Raw genomic sequence first — 27,256 nt, 5'->3', positions numbered from 1 at the left:
TAAAATTGAGCTAAAATCAAAATAGCTATGCAAAGAGTAAGAGAATTTATAAAGATGAATTACACTAAACAGGAGAGAATGTAGCTTTGGAAAGTGAAAGCAAAAATTCTCAGAGTTAAAGATAACTGCAATTTTGAGTTATGGTCTATTTTCTGGGCATAGAGTCACACAGCTGCAGCACTCAGCCCTTCTCTGAAGGCCAGTTCCATGATCTCACACAGTCAAACTGAAGCCCACTTCAACCCTCTCAAAGCAGAATGAGAGAAAACAGATTGTTTCTTTCTACGCCACAGATCTTACTAGAAGAAGGACAGCCACCTGTCACCGTGGAGACATGAGAGGAGGGCTGGATTGGAGATTTAAGTTCAATGATTTCACTGAGTCCTGGCGATTTCAGACCAGGTCATTCCTCAAATTTTTCAGTTTCAAATCAAATGAAGTCTCTAAAGACTGATGGATGAAACCACAGGAAGCCAGAATAAAAACTCTATATGCTTGCAAACCAGAAGTTGTAAATTTGGCTATAGCTTATGCCACGGAAGAACGTTACAGGTAAGTGATTAAAATGTTTGCACAAGTAGTTTGAAAACCAAAGATGTGCTCAAGCTGTGGAATTTACCTCCTAGTGATTTTACAGAGCTCCCCAGATTTGTTTTGTGCTCATTGTTAACAAACCCAAGTTTGAAAATTTTCACTTTACAGCAGTAATGTTTTCTTTTGTTAATAAAAGAAGAAAACTGTCATTACTCACCTGAAGAACATCTCCAAGGTCAGCAATGCTAATATCTGGGTCTTCAGTGGTATTAAAAGGAACAGGGTTAATTCTTACAAGAGTGAGCACTCTGGGTTCTGGATACCTCCACAGCATCATCCCTGGACTATCCTCAGTTTCACTGTAAAACACAACTTCGTAGGCACCAGGCAGTTTTTGTGCTTCTGTAAAATGAAAGAAAGCTATAATCTGTTATATAATTTCTAGATAGAAGCATGCTGGTTTATGAGACCAAAGTAGTTAAAAATAAACCCCTCAGGATCAAAAGGAGAGAAAATAAAAAAGCAATTTCCCTGACTTTTAAAAGATTACGGCTTAATGGAAAGAAATCAAAAAAGTATTTTTCTTTTTAATTCTAGCAGATGTCTTTTCAACTGCTCTTCCAAAAGCCATAAAGTTATTTGCTGTAAGAGGCAAATAATCTTTAGTAGATTACTACTGTATTTATTTTAAAATAAAAAAAGAAAGAAAAAAAAAACACGAGAGCAATAATTTCCTTCTTACCTGCATCTTGTATATACTGGAACAGGCCAGTTCTCAGATCATCCAAGGTATGCTCAGTTTTTGAGGCCTGATTCCTTTCCATAGAAAAACACGTGGGGTGTGTATGCTTAGGTATCAATTTTTCTACACTGCCCTTTTTATTGAGGTACTGCCACAGAAGGTCCTGGAGAAGAACTAAACAGTTCAAATGCTCCTGACCCCAGAAAACCTAAAAAAAAAAAAAAAAAAAAAAAAAAATGGAGAAGAATAGAAAAGAAAAAGATAAAACAATTACATACAAATATTTAGTCATTTTTGACAAAAAAAAACCCTCCCCAAACCAATATAAACTTTATCTACCTTTCATACTGTTCTCCCTATACCTCAATTGCTTGCAAGTATCCTTAGTATGAAGATAAAGAACAGGAACAACAAAAAATCTCTACAGAGCCATTTGGCAAATTTGTTCTTTTCATCGGTCAAAGGAAAGTATTAATTATTACCACTTACAACTGATACTGTTGCTGCCTGGAAGAGCACAGACCTTAGAAGTCATATGCAAGAACTTACAGCTGAGTGCAGTACATAATGCTAGGACTGGTCACAAGTTTTGCAGTTTAAGATTATGACACAAAAGCCTTAGAGATGCAAACTTTAAGCTGTTCAAAGAGCTTATTTGTCCAAAAGTGGAATTCTGGAATGCATTAAAATCTAAGTGAAATGGCAAGAAGATGACTAGAACGACGTACAAAAGATCGTCTAAACCACAAATACTGAGTATATATACAACATATGAATGGGATGTACTGAAAGTTCTCACAATGAGGTTTAAAAGTGTAAAGTTCTGAAGCTGTAAAATTTAGAAAAATATTTAATAAAAAGTGGCATTTAAAGTCCAGAAGGTTCATACACTTTACAGCAAAATAATAAGGGAAGTAGACATCCCTCTCCCCCCGCTTTTAGAAGCAGCATTGCTCTTCTGAAATCAAACTCCTGTTTGAGAGAATCACATTAACAGAGACTAGTCCCTTAGTCGTCATGTGCAGGAGTGGGCCCAGAAGCAACAGGGAAGACAAGGAAGCAACTAGCAATTAATAAAGAAATAAGAATTAGCACCAGCGTGGGATCAAATAAAAATAATCAGACAGCAACTCAGAAGTCCATGGTATGGGTAGGAGTAAAGTAAACAGGTCAGGTGTGCACATAAAGAGCAGCGCAAATATTCAAATATGAAAAACAATTCAGAAGATGCCTAAAGGGAGTGTAGTAAGTCTGTCACAAAGGAAGTGTTTCCTTCCCCTGCATATACATGTGAGCCCATGGAACTGATCCGGAGAAAACTCCAGGAACAAACTCGCCAACAAAGTTTTCAAGCTGACAAGCAGGTATTCTTTATTGTGGTGCCGGGAGACACGGGGGATAGCTCCTCCTAACGTGTGTCTCCCCATTGCCACACAAGCTGTCCTTTTATAGCCACTGGGCATGCATACATATTCATAAGGCTACGTATGGATTACATAATTTTCCAGAAAGTTCCCCGCATGCGTACAGAATTGTGGTGGTGGTCTCTGAGGGTCATTTACTTCTTCCAACAATCTTCATCACTTCTGGCAGCCTTTGAAGCATGCACAGTAGATGCTCACACCAGTTTAACGGGTTTGTTAGCACCAGAGACATAATAATCTTCCTACTTATCAGTTAGTTTGACTGTAGCCCATCCTGGACACCTGCGGTTCCCAGATACTCCTTATCCCCGTGTCCTGTTTTTCTAGGCTGTTTTTCTTAAACTATGTCACAACTATAAGAACTATAACGATTTATCGCATGAGAATTCTCAGTATGTTCTCTAGCTGTACTCTATTTTTTTTTCTCTATGTATCATGCACCTCAGTAATTTTCCATTGCTACTGTTACCAAGCCATCAAACTTAACATTACTTAAATCGAATTGTAAAGGTTTCTATATTCCATTTTGTGATTTTGGGCCCCCTTGTTTCAGAACAAAGACTCTTGAAACAGAGCTAAACAGCCAGTCCTGAGCTAAACACTCCTGGGCTACTAGGGCACGAATTTAGTCCCTCAACTGCATTTTCTGAGTACGTCCAAGCTCAGGGTCCCACCCTTGGTTGAGTACCACCTCAAAGGAGCCCCGTGTCACTTAAGCTCATCTCAGGGGCCTCAGTCCCCAACTGACAGAGGAGGGAGGAATGCTTTTTCTCTCCCACTTCTGTTAATTTTATTTTTAGGCAGCTGGAACTCCAGAGCATGGAACTCCTGCCACAACATTCACAGATGAGGCACCGATTTCACGTACCTTCTCTAGGCTCGGCTGCAATACAAATTAACAGTGGTAGAAGATGAGGTCACATTTAGAGCTGGTAATATCATTAAATAAATTAATTTGAAACAGAATTGCTAATGCTTTTGTCAGCATTCTCAAATTTATTCTGCCAGACCAAATACTTAAAAGTTTTCTTCAAAAGCTAATTACCCCAGTGTATGCTCTAATAGTAAAGGGCTATCTCAGGTTTATAGATATTTTTCTGTTCCTCATCAAATCCCCACTATTTTGGGATAAAACCCCCCAACACTTTATTATTAACAACAAGTAGATCTAGTCAGCCAAGTACCTGTAAATAACAAATAAAAAAGAAGAAGAGAAACAAACTGACTTTAAAGATACAGTTTTTAAAAATGTATATTATTCAATTATCCCTATTCCCAGGGCTGTGGTTTTAGGAACTTTTAATGCCAATTCTGGGAAAAGACCTAACGACACAAGTAAATGTCAAAATTGCCTTTTTGTCTTTTATATGCTTGATTTATATATTTATTTTTAAACATTTGGTGTGTATAGATACTACAATAAAAATAATTAAAAAAAGACATATCTTAAAGCCCACTTGTTTAAGCCTCACAGAATCTATTTTTCATTTCCAGAACTCCCACACTTCTTGGACTGATTTCAAGTTGTGGGGACTTCCAAAAAGGAGAGGATATCATGGAAAACTGAGTATTAATTGCTACAAACAACAGCTTATAATTACTCCCAATGAGAAATTGGTGTAAGTTTAAAAAGAAAGGATACGTATTTCTTAAAGCTACCCCAAAGCATTACAGATGCATAGCTCATAGACAAACACACACATAACAGAACAGGGTCCTAGATATTAAGTGTTAGTAATTTGACCCAGTAGTTTAAAGGGAACACACACATACAGCTACAATACATGACTTAAGCAGTATTAAGAGAAAACAAACCCAAAACATTGTACACAATTTTTCAATCAACAGTTTTACATGAAAGAACAGATACTTATTTTAAAAGGTTAAATAAACCCCACCAACCCAAGGAACTGTTGTAACCTGCAATTTATTTATGAATATTTCATGAAATTTATTCATAAAATCTCAATCACCCAAAGCCAGTACAGTTCAACAGCAGAACCATAAGCAGCTTATACAGACCTGCAGCAGTCCTCCTCTCAGATCGATGTATATTTTTGGAATAGACTGCTCCGGGCCAGGATCACCACTGTGTTTACACCACTTGGCTTCCACATTAACTGAGCAGCAGAAAGGGCCCACCAGAGACCTGGCTCTTTCTTTGAGACTTGTTTTAAGTAGGAAATCTTTTATGTCAAGGACGAAAGACGATCCATGGATTCCTAAAAAGACAGAAAGACAATTAATGCCGCTCGTAGCTATTCTCCCAACATTCATGTGTTTATTTCCTGAATACACTTTACCATGAGCCAGGGAATCTCTGCCCACAAGAAATTAGGCGCTCAATTAGTCCCACTGACTTCCATGGAAATTGTTCTGTGAGCAATTGCTCTCCTCTCCAAGTGAGGGCATCACATTTGGGCCACAGGACTTGTGATTTTATAAATTTTATTTGGTTTATTTTAGCTTCTGTCTTCCAATCCTATTAAGAATACTTTATATGGTGCTGCAGTTATGAAGCAGGTATGTCTCATGCGCATTCCTTACATAGAGACATTTGCCAAAACATCATGACTTTTTACGTGTGTATTTTAAGGTTTATGAGAAGAGACATTTTTCAGTAAACTATGATTTTTTTTTTGAGAAAGAATACATTAAGAACAAGAACAGCTGATTCACTTGATTATATTTTAAACTGATAGGAAAAAGCTATTTTTAATGATTCTCTCTGCTTTTGTTCAGGTTAGTTATTATAAAATATTGCCTTGCCAGACTTTAGAGAGCTGAGCAGGAGAATAAGGGTAATGTCTGAATTTAAATAATTCAAAACAATTACTGTAACTCAAGATCTATAATGTGTGTTTACAAAAAAAAAACCCATTTAATCTAAACTTTTCACATCGTGATCACTTGCACTTTACATAGCTTTATAAAACACAAAATGATAAAGGCAGGTTAGATTTCTGACAGAACTTATATACTCTCATTAGATACAAATATTTTAAGAAAGAAACACGATCTAGAAATGTCAGATCTCTTGTGAATTTAACTTACTGCAAATCACTGTTTAATAAAACAAAACACAATATATCTGTATTTCTTTTGTATATTTGCATGAATCAAGTTTGGGTTAACTTTTTTGTTTTCTGGTGCTCGTACTTTGACTCAAGACTGAATACTGAATGTCACCATACTTTACAATGCCCACAGCTTATTTTTCTAATGAAACACGATTATTCACAAAAGGCAAAAGATTAAAACACACCTAAGGCTTACATGCAGATTTTTCAAGGTACAGTCCCATTTCATATTTTCACACTTTTTCCGCTAGAAAAATCCCACAGAAACACAACTCATTGTTTTGAATACATGCAGTAAAACGCCTACAAATCTCTCCTGGAATCCAGAAGTGACAGGAGTTACGCTTTCATAATACCATGAAATATTTCGTGATGAAATATATTGCATTTTTCTCTCCCTCTTTTTTTTTTTTTTTTTTAAACCCAGCATCTACTAGGAAGTTGGTGCAACAGTCCCTATAGCGATAATGGCACTGAATTGCATCCACCCTGAGTAGGAACCACAAAAAAGAAGCAGCTCCCCCTTGAGCAGTTTAGAGTTCAGTATGAATCAAGGGCTTGAGCAAAACTTCATCCTATGACGATCAACAGGACTGCTGTCAATGATTGGGAAAGGGGCTTTAGCTCTGGGCTATTTAGGTTGGCTTCTGAACCCCCGCATCTGGTCTCATGTGAAACAGGTCTGTATGACAAAATCTGTTCAGTCTTTTTTTGACACTGAACTTCAGCGACAATCAAGAAAACTTAACATCAGCACCCCCTGACACCTCTCCTTTTGGTATTAGTTCAGACTTGATTCTGTAAACTGTGGATTGAAGCACCTTCCCAAACAGTCTTAAACTGAAAGAAAAAAGAGGAAGCCCTTTACAGGAAGGGCTCACCTTCACCCTGCTATGCTCAGTCCAGTCATTTTAAGAGGCAGTACAATATTTGGAAATTAATTGTTTTGATATACTGTACGCAGAATTTTGATTTTAAAGAGGAGAAATTCTCAGTAACTATTGCACAATTCTGCAATATACAGAAATGTTCTATAGTTTTATTGGAATACGTGCCAAGTTACAGAAATAACAAAAGGGAAAAAGGAATGCCAGAATACAAGTGGTTTTATTTATGTTTTCTTTCACTGGGATTACACTTGGAAGGATTATACTTTGCAGTCTTTTTCTGTTGTCATCTCCGCTCCACAAAGTACAAAGAAAACACAACATCCAGTGGCTTAGAAACAAAACTGAGCACATAATACTGCTGGTTCAAAATCAGCACTGCCTTTCTCAAATGCCATGCAAACAATGATAAATGTAGACACAATTAAAAATAAGGAAGTGTTGGTAAATTTTAAATAAATAAGATATTACAAGACACACGTTGGACTGTGACATACAAATTCCAGGAAAAGTTTGGGGATTCAGTAAGAGCTTTTTTCTTTTTCTTGTTGCAACCCAGATTGCTCTTGTAGAGGCAAGAATCACATCACCATTCTAGGAAGGAGCTTATTTTAACATTGCTAAATGCCATACTAACATTGAAAGTATATACTCAGTTAGTGAAGTTGCTTTCCTATGACTAAAGCAATGATCTCAGAAAGCAAAAGATGCAAAACTATTCTGGTTTTTTCCCTCCCCCACACTATTTTCAGTCTCCTTTTCTGCATCTCTCACAAACTTCTATTGTAGAATTCTAACTTCAGTTTAAACAGATTAAATGAAAGTCTCCATCTGAAATGAACTTGAGATGGCACCATATAGAAGTAATACATCTTCATAAACAATTGCTGTCATATGTGAAAGTTAACTTGTTCTGTTTGGATTACTGTTCACAAGCACCAACGCACTTTCCAGTACGTGCAATAATTTACTTCTAGGAACAAACAGTTTCATGACTTTTAAAATACTCCTCCAAGAGACTAATAAATATGAAGCACTTGCTTTGGACAGTGTTTAAAAAATGCTGCCAGCCCTCTGTTGTCAGCCTCCACCCAGACCCACAGCAGCATCACAGTGTGCTGCCACGCTAACTGAGCAAAATGCAATTTACACCAGGCTTCTACAGGCCATTGGAAGAATTTATGATGACATATGGGCAAAAGGAATATCCAGGTATTTTAATCAGCTGGAAATAATGTAGGAGGGTTTGAAAAAAAGTACTTGCTTGGTAATGTCAAGAAATTAACTTGATTGGAAATTAAAGATGTGTATCATTACAATAGAATAGTGAAGAAAATTCACTAAAAGAAAACACTGCTTTGATACTCTAACATCTTTTTTTTGAGGCAGTAGAGACTTGATTTATGCTAACATTTCCAAAGGCATCTCACAGAATATGAGTACCCTAATAGAGTTATAAATATAGTTGTATTAGGGTTTATATATGATAGCGCTTATCAATAACAGGAGGCTCCATTTGTTAAACTGCTTTGTGTGCATAAATTCATTTGTGCGTATTGAAAAAAAAAAGAGCTGATCAATGTTAATAGATGCAGCAAATGCATTAAAACAACCCTTGCCTTAAAGTAACAACCACTCAGTCTTTAGGCAAAACAGGTGTTAAGAAAGAGTTCTGTTACTTTTTCCGGCTCATAGACAAAGGGACAGACAATGTTTTGACATTACAGACTGTTTTCAAAAATATTTTAATACTGATATTTGAACCAACTCCAAATGAAACAAGTAGAAATGCAGCCGGAGTTTTTCCCCTTCTACTATGCTCTGTGCATTTGCTCTTCCTTAGATAGCTGCCAATCCTGTTTGGTTCACTGCATTGTCACCTAATACAACGCAGAGCATGACTGTAATTGGGAAGCTTCGGTATGGGAAAAGAGTTTTAAGAAAATGGAAAAACATACAATAAATATAGGAAATGGTGCTGGGCTACAGTCAAGCTATCTTTTAAAAAGTCTCTTGAAGATATTAGCTTTGCAGTGCTAGGAAGAAAACTGTTTTTCTAAGTTTGGGGCAGCTCAGAAGCAAGCCTGCATCCCAGAGCACAGAGCCGGGCAAGCTGTTTCCCACTGGGCAAGATGCACGCAAGTGATGTGGTCTGCACTAACTGCAGCAGCTGGGAAACTTCATTCCCACCCAAAAGGTCGCTGCGCACTCTGAAGTCCAGGCTCTCCCATGGGCCCTCCATGCCTGGGTGGCAGAGATACAATCTGGCTGCTGAAGGTATATTAGCAAGTGGTTTTCCTTACTGCCTTCTGCTTTCATGTCACACATTACTAAGGTGATAATTCTTGCTTCTGGGTGTTCACTCTTCTCATCTGCAACTTCAGTAGCTAAAGTTGCCAAAGATACTAAGCTTTTAATATGTAAATATGCTATTATAGCTAATATATTGATACATTTATCTATGCGATTTTTTTTTTTCCTCCTAAGGAAACTTCAGATACAGCAAGTATTGAGTATTTCTACTTAAGTTACACTGCTCTGTTGACAGGTATCCTCTATGAAGCAGTGTCTGAGAAGAAAGGGTAACAAAGCTACGAAAATAATTACAGCAGAAATACTGCAGTTAATTTAAGAGTCAGCCAATTTATTCAAGCCTGGAAACAGTAGTAGCAAACAAATGGTGAGATGTAGTAAAGGACAATTTTCCAGGAAAGGTTTAGTTAACAATACACTGACCGTACTGGATTTTTCATTAGTGTTGAGCTGAATCTTATGATAGTTCATTCTCCCCATGAGAACAATATTTACACATTACCAATTAACTATTCTTTAGTGAAAGAGTTTTTCAGAATTACATAGGGACACATATGGACTCCGTAAAAACATGAGATGTGTAACACACGGTAAACAGAATGTAATGATCTTAAACAGGCCAAACCCTTGAATTCGTCACTAATAAATGTCCCCATGCATTCAGCAGTCCTGGCTGCTGGGAGCCTGTTTTCTTCAAATACTTCAAACACTAAAATCCAGGAACATTTATTATTTTAATCCATTACAGGCAGTGCTTGATTTAACTTTATTGGTTGTGGTGGTGGTAGTAGTTATAGTGGGGGTAAAGCTATGTTCTTTTACACATAATTTCAAAAGGGCTTAATTATATTTTATAGCTCAGGCCAGGAATCCTGCTTGTTTTGTGTCTAACAAGGTTCAAATGGAGTTCAGGTCAGTGATGAATCAGAAGAGCAGTCAAAGATGGTTATCTATTTGAAATGAGCTCATCTCCCTTAAAGAATAACTGGCAGGTACATCATGTTCGTTACTGCATACTACATAGCTGAAAAATCTCTATTCACTTATGATTTGGCAATTTTGGATTTTGTAATGCCTGATCAGAGAGGGCATATTAGACTTAAAATCTTAAGGGATCTTCATTTTTGGTCAAGGCCATCTTTGGTATACAAGAATTTAGAATATATTTGTAAAGGTCTCTATTGCCCTCTTATTCTTACATTCTTATTATTAACTAGACAAAAATACATAATGGAAAACAACAAATACTGTGTTCATCTTGCATCCATGAGTCCAGATTTCAAAACTGAGTGCTATGCTGACATGAGTAACACTTGTTTCTTGTATCATAAACATTTTATTTTTAGATTATCAGCAGTTTTCAGAGAAGTGACTGAACAGTCTTACTCCTGTGTTACAGATGGGCATGGAGAGTTTTTTAAATTAAAAACCCCCAAATCTACGTCTTTTCATATCTCTGTTTTAGATGGCTGGTTGAAAACTTTATTTTCAGGAGATAGCTGGTACCTAAAACTGTCACTGATTTATACAGTTGTAGATACATCGCACTACTAAAAGATCAAACACTGAATAGCTGCACAGTAAACGAAGCATTACAAAACAGTGGGTGCCACTCAAAACGTAGCCCTGTATAATTGCCATAAGGCTGAGTTAAAATTACAGGTTTGGTGTCTTGCTTCCCTGCTCTACGCTTGATTCACTGGATTTCAACTGCTTTAATGAAGTAAATGGTCCATGAACTAGAGGGTAACTTTTCTTTATAAATAAACCATCCTTGATGATCATGCCTGACAGCACCTGAGCTGTTTTGAGCCTCTATAACCCAGCAAATTATGCTTGTGGAAGACTAAGGCTTGACAGATATACCCAGGCCACACAAACTGAACAGGTTTCCTTGCAATCTTTGGATGTGGCTCCCCAGGATTAGGGCCAGTCGAGGTCCAGGTTCCAATGTTCCTATCTTCTCTCCCCTTCAATCCTTCCTCTCACGCCCTCCTTTACATATTTCTCTGAATCCTCTTTTGTGCTGGCATGGTCATTAAAATGTACCTGTCCAGTAAGCCAGCTGAAGGAGACAATCTTGCTGGAAAGCTTTCTTTCCTGTCGGGTTAGTTTTCAGACAGACCAGTGACCTGACTCAACAAACAGCTGCCCAAGGAACAGAGCTACCACAAGGCAGAGTGTGGAAATGTGCAGCCACAGTAACCTGAACCTCCTATGGAATTGCACCTTTCGTTTGGGCAGCAAGCTGATGATCTCATCCCATAAAAAATATTCTTGTCATAGAAAAAGAAGAAACATGTTGTCAGTATGTCAACAATTTTAAACACCTTAAGGAACATGTCCTTAAGACAGGGCAGTAATGCCTAATATCTGTGTTCTCTACCTCAAGCTCCAAAATATAGATTGAACTGGAAGAAATGCACAGAAATCATTAAATGTATAAAGAAAACATTCAGCTTTCACTGTTATCTGTATCTTCTCATGAATGTAAATATTCTATAGACTTGACTGTATCCAGGAAAATGATGCATCACCTACTACTACCATGTACAGCACTGGGATCCACATAACAAAAGAAATCCCAGTCTCAAAAAAATATGCAATTGCTTTCACAATAAAATCTAAAGAGATTAAAAAACAACTTTATTTGTTCTGAATCAAATTCACTTGGAGTCTAGTTTTAAAAGTCAATTTATTTAAACTGAAAATGCAGTTCTACAAAATTAGTGCATACTGCCTTGATTCAACTACCTACAACTAACCATTTTTTCTTTGTTTTTCCCCACAAGTTAACATACTAGGTCATCAGTAGCAATTCTGAACCCTGTTACAAAGTACCAGTAGGGAATCTGACCAGGATTAATAGTGGTACTTAGTCCTGGGATTAGGTGGTGTCTTGTTTCATGGATTTTAGGCCATCTGTTCTTCTCCCATACATTATACTCCTGCAGAACTATAAACGCACCTCCACCTCAGGGACTATAGAAAGGAATTAGAATTCTTCTGCTTTTCATTATCACAAGATTCAGTAACTCATTTCATTGTCAGGATAATCCCCTTTTACTCTTTCTTTTGCGCTTACAGGGTATGCCAAAATGACAAATAAAATCCCAGATGCTAGAGGCTTGATGAGGTCTCCACCTTTTCTTGAGAGTTGGGTTTAAACTACTTGGGACACGGTGTCAAACCTGACAGGACCTTGATGCCCACACCCAATGTTCATTAAGGTTTGTTAGTGATTTGTATAGCTGTCTACAAGCTGCACTTCCACCTCAGTCCTCAGTGGCCATTTAAATATTTAGTTTGTCCTCTGGCTTTTACTGACAAAGAATTAATTTCCTATTGTTCAAGTGTTAGAAAGAGTTTATATTTCTTTCTAAAAGTAACAAATGTCTTCTGGGTGTTGTAAATGGCTTGTTACTGCTGCATATTATTTTAGGTAGTCATATCTAATTTAACGTTTTATTTCCCCATGGGCTAACTTGCATATCTGCAGCATCCAAAGGCTATGAAAACGCCTTAGCAGAGTTTTCTCAAGAGAGCCAGTTAACTCCAAAATGAATCTTGGTCTTTGCTCTACACTAATTAATAGCTTCATTTAATTTTTAGTATTTCTGTAAAAGTATCTGAAGTATGCAATTTCTTTCAGGTTTAGTAAAAATACTTGCCATTATCATACGCTCAACTAGTGTTTATTTTTTCCCTTTATTTATATGCTAAAGTAATCATCTCTGTGTATGGGATGAAGAGCTGGGGAATTCTGTCTATGCTCTTTGGAATATTTTATGTCCATAACTCTCTTGGTTCAGACACTGAACAGCAAGACTTCCCTCCTGCATCCAGCCAGAGCAAAATAAGGCTCCACTGAGAGGCTACGGGCTTCTTGCTGCCTTTCACTCTGGGGAGAACACAGTCCTCAACCTCTCTCATTTATCTGCTCTTTTGGCAGGTAGGTAGTGCTAATTTCAACACTAAATCTAAATTAACCAAAAACTATATAATTGCTTTCTATTTGTTCATATTGATTGCTAAAAATTATTTCAACTTTACTGGCATGTGACTGCTCTGGAGTGAGCTACGTATCTCAAGTGAGATACCAAGCAATCTCAAATCTGACTGGGTACATGGAGCTCAAGGGCTCTAGCCACTTTGTAGGAGATGTCACATACTTCATAGGAAAGGAATAAGTAAACCAGGTCTAACAACAGTTGTTGAACCTGGAGTTTTCAGCAGCAGTACATATAAACTGCCAAAATTGAGCTAAATGTCTGTTATTTGCTTTTTACAAAATGGATACAAGTTTTAATTTGCAACTTTAAACCACTAAGTATAAAATGACTACAGATAAATATTCTATTTAACATCAGTATGACTTAAAGTGCTGCCCTTAAGAGTATCAGAAAAACAATACTGGTAGCCTCTAATAAAAATGAATAATACATATTTTTTTAAGTGGATTTTGTTTTGGTTTGTTTTTTGCCAATACGCTGCACCACATTCTACAATAGTATTACTTTACTAAAACCAAAATACTTGGGATTTCACCATAGGCACAGAGGAGAACATAAGTATTCTAGCAGAAATAGTAACCATGTTGTTATAAGTAACTATTGTATTAAAACATGAAAAATGTCCAAAAAATGAAATCCCTTGACACACTAAAGGTTTAGGGTTGTATAACAGTGCAGCAGGATATGTAGAAATGGTGGTGCTCTAATTTGATCCAACTGGAATTCAAGTGTTCAACACTTACAATTTATTTTGTTGAGAGTGAAATAATTCAACTAATTAGTCCCTCCGTTTTTCAGAAGCTACATCATTTCACTTTCATAATAAATTAAGAGGAAAAATTAAGACAGAAGGCCTTGAGATTCCACAATTAAACCAGGAAAGTCTAGAGGGAAAACTGATAATTATATATAAAAAAGTTACATAGTAAGCTTCCTGCTTAATTTCAGCTAAAAAAATCAAAGCATTACACAAGGTCACGCACTTTTGTTTTCCCCCTATAAGGGAGGAAAAGCTGACAATACATTCTTGCGAGGTTTTTTTCTAAATAATTCCTAGCAAATAGGATTCGTTACAAACCAACCTCATCTCCTACACTAAAACTCATCTGGAAAGGGGTCATTTACACTGTTTATAAAATACTGCCACATAAAATGTGTAAAAAAACATATTTCACTAAAAATAGCTTGCGTAAGTAAGGGATTAGAGTAGTTTCTACTGCTGTAATTGTTCCTTTGTAGTTTTTTCCAAGATGTTTTTGAACAGTGTTTTTAACTATGTTTATTAAAGTCAGCACATCAAAAAGGATCAAAGAGAAAGCTAGTGAGAACCAAAGAAACCCCAAGCGTATTGTGTTGTCTCACTGGGGAGTTATGCAGATTCAAGTAAACAAGTGCAAATTGTTGAGGTTTTAATGAAAATTTTCTACAATTATTGTATCTGAAGTCATTCTATATAATAACATCTGTACAGCAGATGGCCATACTGTACAAAAGGCAAGCAATGCTCCTTTTTCTTCCTCTGTTTTAACAGTACATCTGAGATGACTACTTTTGTCATTGTGCTTAGTTTGGTTCAGCAAATAATTCGTAAAATGCAGCTGCTGCAGATGGTCACAATAGTTATTTGACTGTAAAATCAAAGCCACAGTGAAGTATTTGCGTATTAGTTTCGTTCTATAAAAAAAAGCTGACATTAACCCTGTTCAGCTCAAAAGGTATATCTATAAAACCTTTTGTAAAAAGAAAAATAGTGAAGAACTGATATATTTAAATACTCCTTGCTTCCAAGACACAGCTACTACATTTGTTTAATTCAGTTAGCTTGCATAATTTCTTTGCAATAATAAAACAATCTTGTTAGTAACTGTGGTATTCTTCCAATGTATTTTTAACACCAGATTATAATACCATTTTCCTCACACTGAGTAATTTATCTTCTTCCCTGAAGTTATAATTTCCACTTTGGTTTCTATCAGCACTTCAAATTCAAATTAATAGTTTTAAATAAATATAAGATAAAAAATATTAAAAGATTTTTCCACTGTTTCAGTCAGTTTTGTGAAAGTGTCTTGCACTTCTTGACACTTAGAACAATTTACTGCTCCACCATAATAACACGCAAAACCTCATGCACAAGTATTTTCTTTTCATAAAGCAAAGATAAGGCAACTTCAACTGGAAAAAATGTGAAAAAAGTCTGCTGATGTCTACTTATTGTCTCATCATAAGTTATTCATATAGAATGACTGATTTTCATTTTCATTAGATTCAGCATCAGTATTGCTTTACTTAATAATGCTTGCCAGACTGCAAACATACTGAAGATTCATGTATAGCTTGTGACATGAAAAATAAAGACTGGCTTCCTCAGACTGCCAGAAGAATTAAAAAGCAGAACTTCGTAGCAGAATATTTCTGAGGCTTAATGTGCAAGACAAGGTATGTCCTTCTCCTGGGAGGATGAAAAACTCCAGGGTAAGTGATATACACTGCTGAGTTTGCCAAACTGCTTTATAGTACAGACAGAACAGGCTTGGCTTTGATATACTGAAGCTTGCTGTGGACACCAAAATGTACCACGGGACAGATAATGTATAAATGATAGAGGGAAGATGTAGAACGAAAGAGGATTATTACACAGAATGAAAACTAGAACTATTTAAAGGACATTAGAAAGGCCTTTTACTCGGTTGCATTGCTTTCTATGCTAGATTGCAATTCGATTGGAAAAGCGTGGGAACGCAGGCACTGCTCCTGCCTGCACTGCTGTTTGTTTATGGATGAATCGAGAGTTTCAGGCTCCAGCACATTCACAGGCTTTCATGTCCTATGAACCTTAAATTTTTCATTTTTAACTTTTAAAACAATAAAGAAACACTAAAACTTGCTGGCCTGAGGAGAAATATTTCTAATGAAAAAGAAATAAATCACCACCTTGCTTGGCTTAAAACTTGTTCCTCTCAGCTACAGACCATTTTACCTTGCAAGCTGTTCTGCCAACTACCTACATCTGGCTCATCTCCACATCATGTAAATGTACCATCTTATTAATTTTATTAAAAGACTAATAAAAGATTTTACAAAGACACACAAAATGTCTTCATTTTAAATGACTCTGGTATCCTGTTAATTGTACCCAAGGCGTAAAGTTTCCTTGCAGTTCTGCAGTAATGAGGCCAGAGCGCCCATTTTCCCTGGGTGATTCTCAGCTGTGCAGAGGAAGCACGTAAAAATTGAAAAGTTCACAAACCTGAAGAAGAGTAACAGTATGGCCCAATATTTACATAGAAGAATATCTCAGGGCTCTGAAAATTATTTTTGTATCTTTGTAAGCAGGAATATAGGGTCCTAACAAGAAAATGTAATTGTAGAGTGAAAACCATCAAAATGTTGCCCTTTGAAGTATGTGCTGAATTATCAGAATACCAGAATAGTGGTTCTTATAACCACTATTCCAGCCAGAATTCCATCAATGAATTAGTAATTACAAGATGGGGGATATTAACTACAAAATTAAGCACTCCTGAGTGCTGCCTTACTGAAAGGAAATGGAGTCAGTCAGGGATTTGTTATTTTCTGTTGTGGATTTACGATGTTAGCTAGAGGAGTTCCTCTCAAAGCCCCACAGTTTAAAATGGTAACTAGGCCACCACTTGAACAAATCAGTAGCACTTGCAGCTTTCAAAACCTCTTACCTGCAGTTTTATGTCCACTTTTAACATTCAGGCTCCCTCTGAGGTTTGATACGGAGAGTAACAAACAAGGTTTACAGGGATGCGGGATGGTTTCCATCGAAACAACCATTTGAACGGTGTGAATAGAAATTTTCTGGAAGCAGGAAAGGGCTTGCCATAACTTTTCTTGTAGTGAAGCTTTCTGCACAGCATGGGTGTGCACTGCAGGTAGCACATCCCTTGTACCGGGATTTCTGGTTATTGAAGAGCCATTCTCGTCTGGAATAATGCCAGCTGATGGGTCAGCCTCCTTCCTGGGTTCATCATCATTTGTGGTTATGATTTTCTTCAAAAACTGGTTTATTTGATCAAGTCTGGCAAAACTGAGATTTGCTTTCAAAGGTTTTGATATGTCCACATTTATGTCAGCTGTAGGAGAGAGTTGGAGAAAAAAATATGAAATGCTATAGTGCAATTATTCAAGCAATGTAAAAATATTAGTCATTTCATCGGGATAACATTATTTCTACCAAGTTTCATGAAAAGGACTGAATGTTAAAACATAATGAAACTAGCTTTTTTAATAAATCTGAATTAAAACATCATGAAAAATACTACAAGGAATCTTCACAAAACACAGTTTTAAAGGAAAAAAACATATCACAATGTGGATCTTATTTCTCTGTTTCTACCCAGGGATCACCACAGCTATCTGAAAGACACACACTTTATCTGAGCGTGTAGGAGGGTAAATACATTAGTCCTTTTGTGTCAGAATGAAAATATACTTCACATTCTCTTGAGTTTTGCATCCAGTAAAACTATTTGACTGAACTCCAAAGCCAACAGCAAACATTTTAAACACATTTAAATGAGTGAGTAACATGTATATTCCATTGTTTTCTATACAGCTAGCATGCAGTATTCTTCAATGCATTTTCATGATGAAATGTGAAAAAAAGTCAAATATAAAAGCCAATGTATGTTGAGATTTCTTTGTTTTCCAGGGAGATTGGAATAACCTAATATTTTCAAAATGTTCTTTGTCTCCTTAGTAAAGGATTTTAGTACTTCCCAGACTGTTTAAAATCTCACAGAATTTTTAGAAATCACAATTAACATGAACAACATCGACAAAAGTGACATTATAGTAGTTGAGATGTTGCAATTACCAAGATCATTTCACAGATGGGAAGCAGGATTTTATGACGGTTGAAACTCCCTTCTGTGCTAACTACTTTTTTATCAGTACATTACACTTCATTACGGAAATCCAGCTTTAACTTAGCTTTAAAAAGTCTTCATTTCAAATTCAGCCAGCAATGAGACAGCTACCCTGGGCAGGGGGAAAAGGTTTGCTTTTCACTTTCCTATTTCATTCCCATTGCCCCACCCCCAAGAACCCACAATGATTAAAATTCTGTGCACATATCTAAGCTAGATTAAATGTTCAGAGAAAACAGCACTACTTAGTTTCAAGTTTCACTATAGATGTATTTGAGAAACACTGTTTGTTCAAGGTTTTGCACAGATTAATAAGTATTTCACCAAAATTAGGACCTAGTTTCAAGTTGTCCAGGATCACATTCTACCCTTCCTGTAGATGCAAACTGATGAGCTCAATTCTCCCACTCTTTAGGTAAATTAGAAGTTTTCAAAACAATGGTAGGGCTGCAGGAGCAGAGTTTCAGAGCTGTTCTTAAGTGCAGGTTTATACTTCAGAGAGTCCCAGGCACAGGACAAAGCACTTTTCTGACCCCCCAAATATCTGTGGGGTTCTAAATTTCAGTTAGATTCTTTGGTATCTTAACAGGCAAGTCTCTGAATTATAAGCTAGCATTTTTTTCTACAACGGTAAGTGCAACTTACTAATGGGCATATAGGATTTATTACAGCTGCACTAAAAAACTCCCAGCAATCTTAAAAAAGAAGTCTGTAGTATTCCACAAGCCACAGATAACTGAAATTTAAGACTAAAAATCTATTTTAACTTAGAATTTTAATTAACGGTTTTCTGAAAATGCTTTCTCTTGTGTTAAAGTCTTCCATGCTGAACTAGGAACTGTGGCAAGACACTTGCTAATGCATGGGCCTAGTACAAAGGCAAACATCAAAGCTAGGAAGCTGGACATCACAAGAGAACAGACCTTTAGGCATCCAAAATCCACACATGATCAACTTGGAAGATTTTTCAAAATGCTTATGCACTGATATTTTTAATTAAAACCAAGGGAAGAGAAATGTCATAACACTTTTGAAAATCTCTCCACCCTTCTTGGCAGTAAAGAATACCCCAAGTCTCCCCTGCCTTTTTGCACACATCACGGGTTCTCTCCTCCCTTTGAGTGGAGAAAGGAGACACAAAGAAACTGAACACCCACGTGACAGTATGATATTTATTTAATTATGATACTCAAATAGAAAGTAGTGTTATTCTAATTAAATGTTCTAAAAATAAACAAACAACCCAACAAACAAATAAGCAGCATTTTTAAAATGACCCAAGTTTGAAATCCAAACTGCACTAGGATTTGGGCTTCTGAACCATTTAGGCACTTTCCAAACAAAACCTTTATCAGCTTAATTTTGTCCATTAGTGACGTAGTAGCACAGGAATAAAACGTATGTTCTTGGCTTTGCTACAGAATTAAGTTTGTAAACAGAGGAAAAGGACCCTTATCGCTTTGTGATACATCTTTCACATCTAACTGCTTTGTCAGTGGCACATTTTATTGCAAACACTTTCTTATGTACTTATGGCAATATTGCCCAAAAGAGGAAAAAACAACAAAACCCCTACAACCTATGATTCTAAACCCCAAACCAATCAGATGTAAGTTGACAGAACAAATGCCAAGCTAAAGCCATAGAGTAAAGTGATTGAGAAAGATTTAAAAGGAGATGAATATGAGAGCAGCAGTTCTCTCTTGGGCTTCCTCAAGACAGAGGAGGAGGAAGACGCAGGGCTCTGGAGAAGCTCACCAGTGGAACAAGCATACGGCACCTCCTGTCCTAGCCTGTGGTTTATCACTGCTGTTAGTCACTTGTTTCCATAAACAAGAGAGCAATAAAAAAATGGACACTAGGACACCAGAGAAATGCAAATGAGCTCCCTGTTTTCTGTTTGGAAGCTGTACATGTTACACAGAAAAATGTTATCATGACTGATAACTTGACAAAGATTTGTCTTAAGTTGTTACTATTACCTAGTGCATCAGCCTTGACTGAAGGTGGTGGCAGACACACGGATAATTGCAGAAAATGTAATTCTGGATCTGTCAATGCAAATATTTTAACTATCTATCTCACAGTGACACAGGTTATTCTCACAACTGGGGAAAGATTATGTAAGGAGATTCTTTGGCATTTTAAGTAAAACGTTCAAAAAAAATAAAAATCCAGCTGATCAATCAACATTTTTCTAGTTTTTGTCCTGCTTTACACTTAGCACTATAAGAGAAAATTTAACATTTCTTCTAAGAAAGCATATTTAATGCACAGAAACAGTGAAAACTGTTGAAATGTGAAGAGCTATTTATAGCAGATGATGAAGACAGATGTACAGCAGCTTCTCCATTCACTCAAAATGGACTAAAAAGAGATGTTATGATGTAAAGGGTCACCTAGATGCAGCTAGAATAACACTTCCAGGGTTGAAAATCCAAGGGTACCAGCCTTTTTAGATGATGTTAAGCACCTTGGGAAGCACATCACAGAACACTGTAAAGATTCTGTACCACTAGGAAAACACAGGTTCCTATAATACAAACAAGTCATTGAATTGTCCAAAATTACATGAAAATTGGGACAGGGCAAAAGGTAGCTCAAAGCTGCCTTTAACTCCTCAATTACATCAGTCTCTTCTTTGGCTACCAGTGACTGGCTACCACAATTACAGCCCAATGCTTTCTTCAGATTTAAGACATAATACATAATAGCAGTAACTCCCCCCTCCACCCCCCCCACCCCCCCCGATGTTATCTATTTCCAGCAAATAAATAGTAAAGAAATTACTGTGCTTGTAAAGATTGCATTCAAGTGAGTTATTTCTGGTTATGTTTACATCAGACTGAACTAGATGATATCATGATATCAAAGCTTCAAAGCTCTTTTTTTTTTTTAATTACAGTGTATCATTTGAATGTAGATTTTGACTTGTCTTTCTTTCGTTTTCTTCGCTACAACTTTTTAGATTATCCAGTAAATCCATGTCTGTCAATTATTAGTTTCTAATTACCCTTCACAACTTTCTGAACAGCTACTAGGAAACAGAAAGATGAAATAACTATTGAGTTAAAAGGAGATTAGATAAATGTAAATAAATTACACTTATTATATGCTCCCACCACACCAGGAGATGACTTAACAGTGAAAGGAAAAGAATCACGTTGCAATAATGAAATCAGAGAGGGAATTCAGGTCCCAGAGGCGATTCTATGGAGTTTATGTTAATGTACACCTTGTGGGGGACCAAAAAATAAACTGGAATAGTTTCCTGAAAACCGTTTCCAGCTATTTTCTCATTTAAAAAGTTCCAACTTCACTTGACCCATTAGTCATCATATTACTTACATTTATTATGTATTTTGAAATCTATTACAAAAAACTCAATGGATTCAATATGGCCTGTTTGAACAAAATCATAACATCTATAAAAGAAAACCTATGAGCAGCACTCTGAAACTTCTGTCTGAAACAATTTCTTTCTTTGTCGTTTTATTACTCAGAGCTGCAGATAAAAAATTTCAGGGTTATGAGTATTTTACTCTTGGTCTCCATAACATTCAGATTTGTACTGTGAAGGTACAATTTTATTCTGTGAACTTGGGGTAAATGATATTACTCAAAAGGACTTTTTATTTGGTGGGCTATGAATGAATAAGCAACACAAAAATAACAGAGCTCCTAGCAAGTTGCATTAGGTCAATCCCAGCTCTTACTAAAGTCAGTGAGCTTATTAAGTTAATATACACCAGGTAACTACTTCTATGACTAATAAACTACCATAGTATACTCTGAATTTGAAAAACCAGAAAGTAAACTCCATTAAAATTATTTATAAACTTTATTTATAAGATTGGGATCTTTCCACAGACTATGAGAAATGCTGAACCATAAGAGAGAAAAATATGGCATTTTCCAAGAATTTGTTCACTTCCCATAACCCTCATTCTCCAGTAGATCTTTTATTTCTTACAGCTAATATAGAAAAGTTCAGGTCTGTTGTCCTCAAGTTGGACATGCGTCTTGCTCTCCCCTACCCCAAGAAGACTGTAAAATATTAAAATTCTTAATAAATCGTAGTGCTATAAAAGAAACTACTATTTGCCCTAAACTCTTAGGACGGTTGAATTTCCTAATCCTAAACAGTAGAAGAGCACACAACAGACACGGAACATTTTACCACCAGTAACATTCTTTCTCCGGGAGCCACCCATCCTGATGTAGAGAGTTTAAACAGAGGAAATCTGAGGAAGGTAAAGGTAATCTTGAGCCCTGATTCTGATTTGGAGTCAGGGTGGCCCTTCAGTAACAGGGAAATGGCTGAATTGCAAAAATTAAATTTATAAAAATAGGAAAGAGAGAGACATGTAAAGAAAAGACTTGCTGTACTGTTCTCAATTGTCCCTACTCAGGCATCAAAAGAAAGACAAATTAAAAGAAATTGAAAAGCAAGAAGAATCCAAACGAATTGTTTTTATCCTCTAATTCATCATTCCCAATTTGGATCAAGGGAAAAGAAGGAAGAAACTTGAGACAAGGCTTCAGAGGCCATCTGCAGTCCATCTTGTATTCTGCTTCTGTGAGACAGATGCCAATTAGTCTGGGGGAGGCTGGTAGTCACTACTCAGTATTTCTACCTACTGCTGTCTGTGTGCTGCAGCCCCAAGGAAGCAGCTCTCTAATGCCAATATGGCAAACTAAAGCCTTATGGGAGCTTCATCAACTTGAGCCATGAGGGATGTCCTCAGCAGTAACAACTCCTGCTTCCATAATCTAGTATGTCATCCACATGATGTGAAGGTGACACTGAAACATTAACAGCTCTAGCTAGCCAGTAGCTGGGCTTGAGACCTTGGACAAGGGTCAGAGTGATGTTAGTCTATTAATTTTTTTAAACGGTCACAACTGAACCAAAACAAATTGTTTTAGGTCGAGAAGACCAAAAATACCATTAATAAATGATGGAGGGTTACTTCTATGCACAGGATGTTGACTGAAATGAAACAACTATGCAACTACCAAATACAATACAGAAGTGTGTTAAGGATTGCGTGGTGAGGCCAAAAACTGTACTGTGAAATGAATACCCTAGCTAAGGGCAATGCTAATTCTCAGAGAGTCAGGGAAGTTGAAGCACACTACAGTGAGAAAAAATAAATTGTTCCAGGTCATGGAGCATGTTTATGGAAATGAACCCATAAGTACTAACTCTGTATTATCTGCTTAGCTGCCAAATAACACATCTATATTAAGACATACACGGGGGGGGGGGAGGGGATGAGAGGATTTCAGAAAAATGAGCAAATGCTTGAAATAAGTTTTAAAAGAATGCCAATACACTGGAAATACACCAATAAAATATTTTCCAAGTTATCCATGTGGCTTTGGTGTGCAGGTTTCATTTCTAGTACTTAGAAGTCTAAGAAACTAAATATAAGTAACTGTTGCAGACACTGCTTTTAGAAAGGTACATTAATACACTGATACTACAGACAACAGATGTGTCAAAACCAAGGCAATACCTACAGGCTGCTACACCTGTTTGGAATATTTCTCTTTGCCCTCTTAATCAAATAAATATCATTTCATGGTTACAGTGTCAGCGCTTTAAAACCTTGTTTGCAAAAGAGCAAAGGGAAAAGAAAAACCTACTAGAAAGCTCAAAAGTTTTGCAAATGACCCAGAGTTAATTAGAAAAGTCTGCACCCTGGCCAGTTCCCTTCTCACGTGTCAGCTCTCATTAAATCAAAAAATTCTCATTTCAAAGTTAACAAACACCATGGTTAACAAAACTGTTAAACTGGGATCAAGTGGGCACATTCCTAGATTTATATATGATGTCATGCTAAGCAGCCCACAGCTGAACTTGCAAGTAGTATGAATAATTTTTCAATATATTAAGTATCTGATCTAATGCTAATTTTCTCTCTATAGGCTAACTGTGCTGGGAACAGGTGGCCCTGCTTTCAATTACGGAGGGCTAACATGCCAGTGTGAGGCCTGGATTAGTTCACCTTCTCACAGGGAATTTGCCTCGGTTGGGAATGGATTTATTATGGCTTCACACATGGAATGGAGCTCATGTCAGCTGAGGGCAGTGATACATCATATGATTCAAATTAACCTGCTGTGGACTGTTCCGCAGGGCAGATATTGTGTATTAAAATGACGACATTTTTAAAACAGCTTGAAAGAAACCAGGATTGCTGAAGTGCAATGGTTCCAATTTGTTCCAACTAATCTATCACCTGCTGGAGATATTATTATAGTGGGTTTCTGGTAGCTGCTATTTTCCAGGTTTCTCCAAACCACTGACCTTGCTAATGGATACAATTGTTGCCTCGGCAAACAAGGGGGGAGAAAAGCTGGAGAGAGAGTGCCATGGTGCAGTTCTGTTTGCTGCTTTTTATGCACAACCCTACATCCAGCGCTGTGCCCCCCATGGCGTCCAAATGCTGCCACGGAGGGACTGCCAAGACAGAGCAATCCCCCGGGCCCCCCTAGTTCTCACTTTATCTTTCAGTGGGGCACGGCATTGTTTAGTTTGCCTGGATAGTTTCTTCTGTAGAAATTATTTCCAAAGGTGAAGTATCAAGGACTGCAGTTATTTCACACTGTGCAGTCTTCCCAAGAAACTACTGAGGGAAGAGGACTTTGGCATAAACCATCCATATTTTGCGCGTGATAAGTATTTTAAGACAATTTGTATGAAGCTGCACTTACATGAACATGTTCTGTATCATTTGCATGCACAAAGAATGCATCAAAAAGACAGCTTTTATAGCCAAGAAGCACAGTTGATTCAAAAAATAAATCCAACGAAAGGACTAGAGGGCAAAGTGAATAAATTTTCAAAACCTATTAAAACAAGATGGTCATATTTGTTCTTCACCTAATGAATAACATCTAATGCTGAAGCAATAAATAGCTCACTTACGTATTCAACAAGAATTAGATGTACAATCCTGTAAGAGACTGAATATAAAAGAGGGTAATGTAAACTCATGTAGATGGAATTTAAAAAATTTTAAATAATTAGTTACTGTAGAAAGAGAAAGAATAGTCCTTTAATACACTGTGGGGTTAAAGTTGAGGTCTGTTCCCACAGGCTTGATGATGAATGCTTATTTCTCCTAGGATCCTATTACCTTAAATCTGGAATATCATTTTTCTTTAGTTGCCAAAAATGTACAAAATAATCAACTCATGTGGCAAGAAGTGCATTAATGTATCCTGTTATTCTCATTTAATTAGTGATTTCCAAGTTTTGCTACTTGCTGTAATTTTTTGATCTCCGAGCTAATACGGACTAACAACCTGGTTTCCTGTGTGGTGAAACCATGCTATTTTTCTATGGAACACTATCTACTTATTTACTTCAGCTAACAAACTATTTACAAGGAGTACTGGTTTTATCTAACACAGCAAACACTGGGAACCCATTTCTTTCAACAGCTTGCATGGTAGTTTGCATCATAAAACATAGTCATGATTGATTGCTGCATTTGGAATTTAACCTCAGCATAGCGACAATGTATTTTGTAAGAAAAATTACATTAAAATTAAACCCCTGAACTTTGCACTCTTAAAATACATACAGAAAACTGTATAGTTATTCCAACTGCTACATCCAGATTTTTGTCTGCCTAGGCACAGCTGTCATCACATATACTGACTTCTCAGAACAGGAGATCAGCTCTACCCAACAGGTAGCACCTACTGGTGCATCCACTGCATTTTAATAATTTACTTTCCGCAGTTATAAAACGCACATGCATGAACAACTATGAAAACACGGAGTATGACCTTAGAAAATATGCAGTTAGCAGCACCATTATTTGCCAAATGTTCACCAAGAAAGAGTACACCTTTCAGTCCTGCAACATAAGCATAATCCAGAAGTGCCTTTATTTATTCAATTTATTAACTGTGATGTCTCCCATCACAAATATCGTTTGTCTGATGACATTAGAAGAGCTCTCAGGAGTTCTGCTGAGGTTCTTGTCCTCAATGAACAACAGCAAGCTTAGTTAGGATCTGGCGAAGCGGACACTTTCTCCAGGCTTGTTGACGGCCAAGCTACCTCACCATGGAAGAAGTTGTGGTTAGAGGACTTCTTCCCCCCAAGGAGTATTAGTAACTTGTTTTCCAGTAGCCTGCTGAGGAGCTGTCAAGCTTTCATAACTCTTTGCATGTGCTGTTCTGACGCAATCACATGCAGAAAGCGCCTATCATTACTCATCCAGTGAAATCTCCAGCCCCCAAGGAATGCTTCTTGGTAAAGGTTAGTTTATTTGACGAGGATCTCAGAGTGGCAACAGCTGAGTTCAGAAAAATCTGCAAAGGAATGCAGAGCTGTTTTGCTATATTACAGCAGCAAAACACTTCATTAAAATTCAGGCTAATTACTGTTGAATCCTGTGTAATCATAGCTCCAATCAGCAGAAAAAAAAAAAAAAAAAAAAAAATTTTGGCTAAGAAGAGATCCTAAAGGAAATCTCTGACGTTTTATCTGCTTTGTGAGAAGAAGTAGACTGAAGTTTATGATGCATTAATTTATGGGTTTTCGGTTCTCTATTTAGCCAAATACCATGGAGGGGAGAGATTTAACACCGATTCGAGATCTGACTGAATTGCTGAGAATGGGGTAGACACTTAGGCATCTTGTGAATATACTTTGCAAGCTGGTACAACTCCCAAGTTTGCTAGTTTAGTTAGAAGTCTGTCTTACTGACAAGAGAGCAACAGGGAAACACCTTCAAGCGTGTAATAAATGAAATATACAGGCTGAGCCAAGAAATTACAGTGAGAATCTTGAGGAAAGGGGAATGCACAGGAGAAGGATCTGGGAATATGGGAATCTGACAGATATGGGGAGAGAGGAAAGAATTGGGGGAGAGGGGGGAAAAGGAAAGGATGGATAAAAGAAAACCAATCTAGCAGCAGTGTCCAAAAGGCCACTGACAGTATCTGTCTCTACCTCTCTTGTGCTGGTTATGACTAGAATGAAAATATACTATTATTATTAATTAATTTTTCAGTTCTAATGATTGTAGGTCTGAAGGTTCAAAGTCTTATTAATGAAGCCACATAAGGATCAATGTAACAAAGGCTCTGCATTATTAGGTGGTTATAAATCTTCTCTTAAATGATGCATTTAAGACAGCACAGAAAAAACAAAAAAGGGGCAATGAGGAGGTTGTTCATGTACTTTATTCTTTCCTCAAGGTTCCTGCCTGCCTGCATGCAAGAAATGGATTTTCAGGTTACTTAACCACAGTATTTATGGTCAGCAGTTAAGTATGTATGTCTCATTCTATGACTGTTCAATTTGATGTTCTGGGGTCTGATATGCAGAAGTGATA

General features: G+C 37.0%; 1 protein-coding gene across 7 annotated transcripts in view; it reads right to left on the bottom strand.

Annotated features, from left to right (window-relative positions):
- Window positions 1–27,256, bottom strand: part of VPS13B (vacuolar protein sorting 13 homolog B) — a 442,303-nt gene that overhangs the window by 79,032 nt on the left and 336,015 nt on the right. For all 7 annotated transcript variants that reach the window (XM_057400543.1, XM_057400540.1, XM_057400542.1 and 4 more), the window contains 4 exons: window positions 16,689–17,096; window positions 4,723–4,922; window positions 1,277–1,484; window positions 752–936 (listed from right to left, as the gene is read on the bottom strand). In XM_057400543.1, coding sequence (XP_057256526.1) covers window positions 752–936; window positions 1,277–1,484; window positions 4,723–4,922; window positions 16,689–17,096 — 1,001 coding nt within the window. The remainder of the gene's footprint in view (window positions 1–751; window positions 937–1,276; window positions 1,485–4,722; window positions 4,923–16,688; window positions 17,097–27,256) is intronic.

The sequence above is a fragment of the Pezoporus wallicus genome, unplaced genomic scaffold (genome assembly GCF_028554395.1).
Source record: "Pezoporus wallicus isolate ANWC-B61680 ecotype Strahan unplaced genomic scaffold, APGP_CSIRO_Pwel_v1 contig_7985, whole genome shotgun sequence".
NCBI lineage: Eukaryota > Metazoa > Chordata > Aves > Psittaciformes > Psittacidae > Pezoporus > Pezoporus wallicus.
Note: the sequence above shows the minus strand (reverse complement) of the source record. Positions and strands in the feature narration are given on the sequence as shown.